This window comes from Sinocyclocheilus grahami, unplaced genomic scaffold, assembly GCF_001515645.1.
Source record: "Sinocyclocheilus grahami isolate Dianchi unplaced genomic scaffold, SAMN03320097.WGS_v1.1 scaffold922.1, whole genome shotgun sequence".
Lineage (NCBI taxonomy): Eukaryota > Metazoa > Chordata > Actinopteri > Cypriniformes > Cyprinidae > Sinocyclocheilus > Sinocyclocheilus grahami.
Genome location: NW_015506101.1, coordinates 374,911 through 377,077, shown reverse-complemented (window position 1 = coordinate 377,077; position 2,167 = coordinate 374,911). Strand labels below are relative to the sequence as shown.

At 37.6% G+C, this 2,167-nt stretch overlaps 1 protein-coding gene across 1 annotated transcript in view; it reads right to left on the bottom strand.

The window, feature by feature from the left end:
• The window catches only part of irx3a (iroquois homeobox 3a), a 3,417-nt gene extending 2,644 nt beyond the window's left edge, over positions 1 to 773 (bottom strand). Inside the window, exon 1 of the mRNA XM_016249332.1 lies at positions 351 to 773. Coding sequence (XP_016104818.1) covers positions 351 to 563 — 213 coding nt within the window. The 5' untranslated portion in view covers positions 564 to 773. The remainder of the gene's footprint in view (positions 1 to 350) is intronic.
• Between the last annotated feature and the right edge of the window lie 1,394 nt (positions 774 to 2,167).

Below are 2,167 nucleotides of genomic sequence, written 5' to 3'. Positions count from 1 at the left end.
TATATATATATATATATATATATATATATTCTGTGCACGAGTCTTACATCTTTTTTCTTCCTGATTTTATTGTAATTAATTAAAATCACAAGCACTCGCACTCTACACTTATTATTTTATTTTATTTTATTTTAATGTTTTACTTTTTCCAAGTCCTTTTGTATTTACCAAACGGAGTAAACAGCAAAGTTCACCACCGTCTTTCAAAACTAGCATTCAGTAATGAATGGTTTTGAAACATAAACTAAAGTAAACGATCTTGTAACACACTAAGCATTTTTTAAAGGTTTACTACATCTGAGTTTGAGAGAGAAAGAAAAAACAGCACAAAAAATAAAATGATTACTCACCAGCTGGTTGAAAATAGACAGATCATTTGAATAAGGAAGAAAAGCTCCATAGCTTTGTGCGGCAGCGAAAGGTGATCCGTACATAGTGGAGAGAACATTAGAGAGCGCTCCGGATGGGCTCAGGTCTGTCCCGGCTCGGGCACTGCCTATCCCCTGCCTGTCCTGCGGGTATATGGGTCGGATGTACTGATATCCCAACTGTGGGAAAGACATTGTTGTGGAGAAAGTCTACTGGATTCACAAAAAGCGGCGAATCGCCCTCTTGGTGCGCACCACGATATCCACTTTACAGTGAGTACAAAGTGTCAGGGAAGTCTATATTTCCTCCGAAAGAGCCAGTGTAAACGATCCGATTGCGCTTTCCTCCCTTACTTCCCTATTGATCTGAATGGACTAAGGTCAGGTCCTTACAGATTGCTTTAGATTATTGGAACTCCTTTTTGTGATTGACATTTTTAGTCGTTCAGAAGCTCCTCCTATTTCTCAAGTCTCACCCCCACTTACAGAGCCTCTCTCTCTCCCCCCCCTCTCTCTCTCTGCTCCTGCTCTCCGTCTGGATAAGACCTCTGACGTCGCCATCTCTTATTTGAATGAGTTACAAATCTCATTTTATGGCTCGCCAATCATTTCATTTGCTATTTGTTCGCCGCTTCAGCCCTTTCCCATTTCTTGTGTTACTTCTCAAAAATTTTGATCGTCCACAAAATGGTAAATATTTTACTCTTGTTGAGTCATTAACTTCCCGCAGATCTTTTGTGTCTTTATTTAACTCGCGTCTCTTCCAAGTGAAACGAAGAACTTTAAAGTTTAAATCGGAGAGCACAGAATTGTGTGCTTGGTCTTACTAAAATACTAAAGGGAAATATTATGCGAAGAGCGTTTTTAGTTCATCTAACACGGAACAAACCAATCGGGGTCTCTTCTGACGCCTTTAGTGAAACATCAAAACACTGGCATGTTACCGTTCGCCTTCAGAGTAAGTTGAGAAAAAAAATTAAAAGCCTGAACTACAGCATCATTTCGTATGGCATAGTATGCGGTATTGTGGATTTCTGCAAATTACATTTTAGTGTGGTGCATTTTAATTTTTCAACTATGGAAATGTATTATTATGATTATTATTATTATTACTACTACTAGCCTACTACTACTACTAAATATAGCCTGTGTTTAAGATGTCAGTCTTGAAGGCTTTTTTTGACGTATTAAAATATAATCGCAAATGTTTCAATTGCATTCATGTGTAAAGCTTCTGTTCCTAAAAAAACATATTTTGGGCGAATAACCTACAGGATTACTTTACAGATAGACAGATATCCATTGAAAATATCTGATATAATCCGCACCCTTCTGTAAATAATACGGATTAAAACAAAGGACGATGATCCCGATTGAAATTCCTAGAATCAATATATGAAAATATGCAGGAAACGTTTATAATCGTATTATGCTCCTAGTCTAGTGTCATCATATGTCTGCTAATCGTCTTCCAAACAACGGCACCGATTAGTGCTTTAACGAGTTTCGTTTATTTGAATATAGGATGACAAAATCTCAATTCAGTAATGAAAGATTATGGTGAATCAGCTTCGGCTTGGATTTAATGTGATGCGGTTTCCAAGAAGGCAATGTTCCTCCTAAACCTTCCATCTGCTTTTAAAGAGATAGCCTAGTTATTGTTATGGCATCCTAATAGGAATGTCATTTGTATTGGCTCTTTGCTTATTTAACGACTCGCGGATTTCCATGTTCTCCTTACCACGTGTCTGCTGTTTTACGTCTAACAATGCAGGATTACGGGGTTATTAATTAGAACA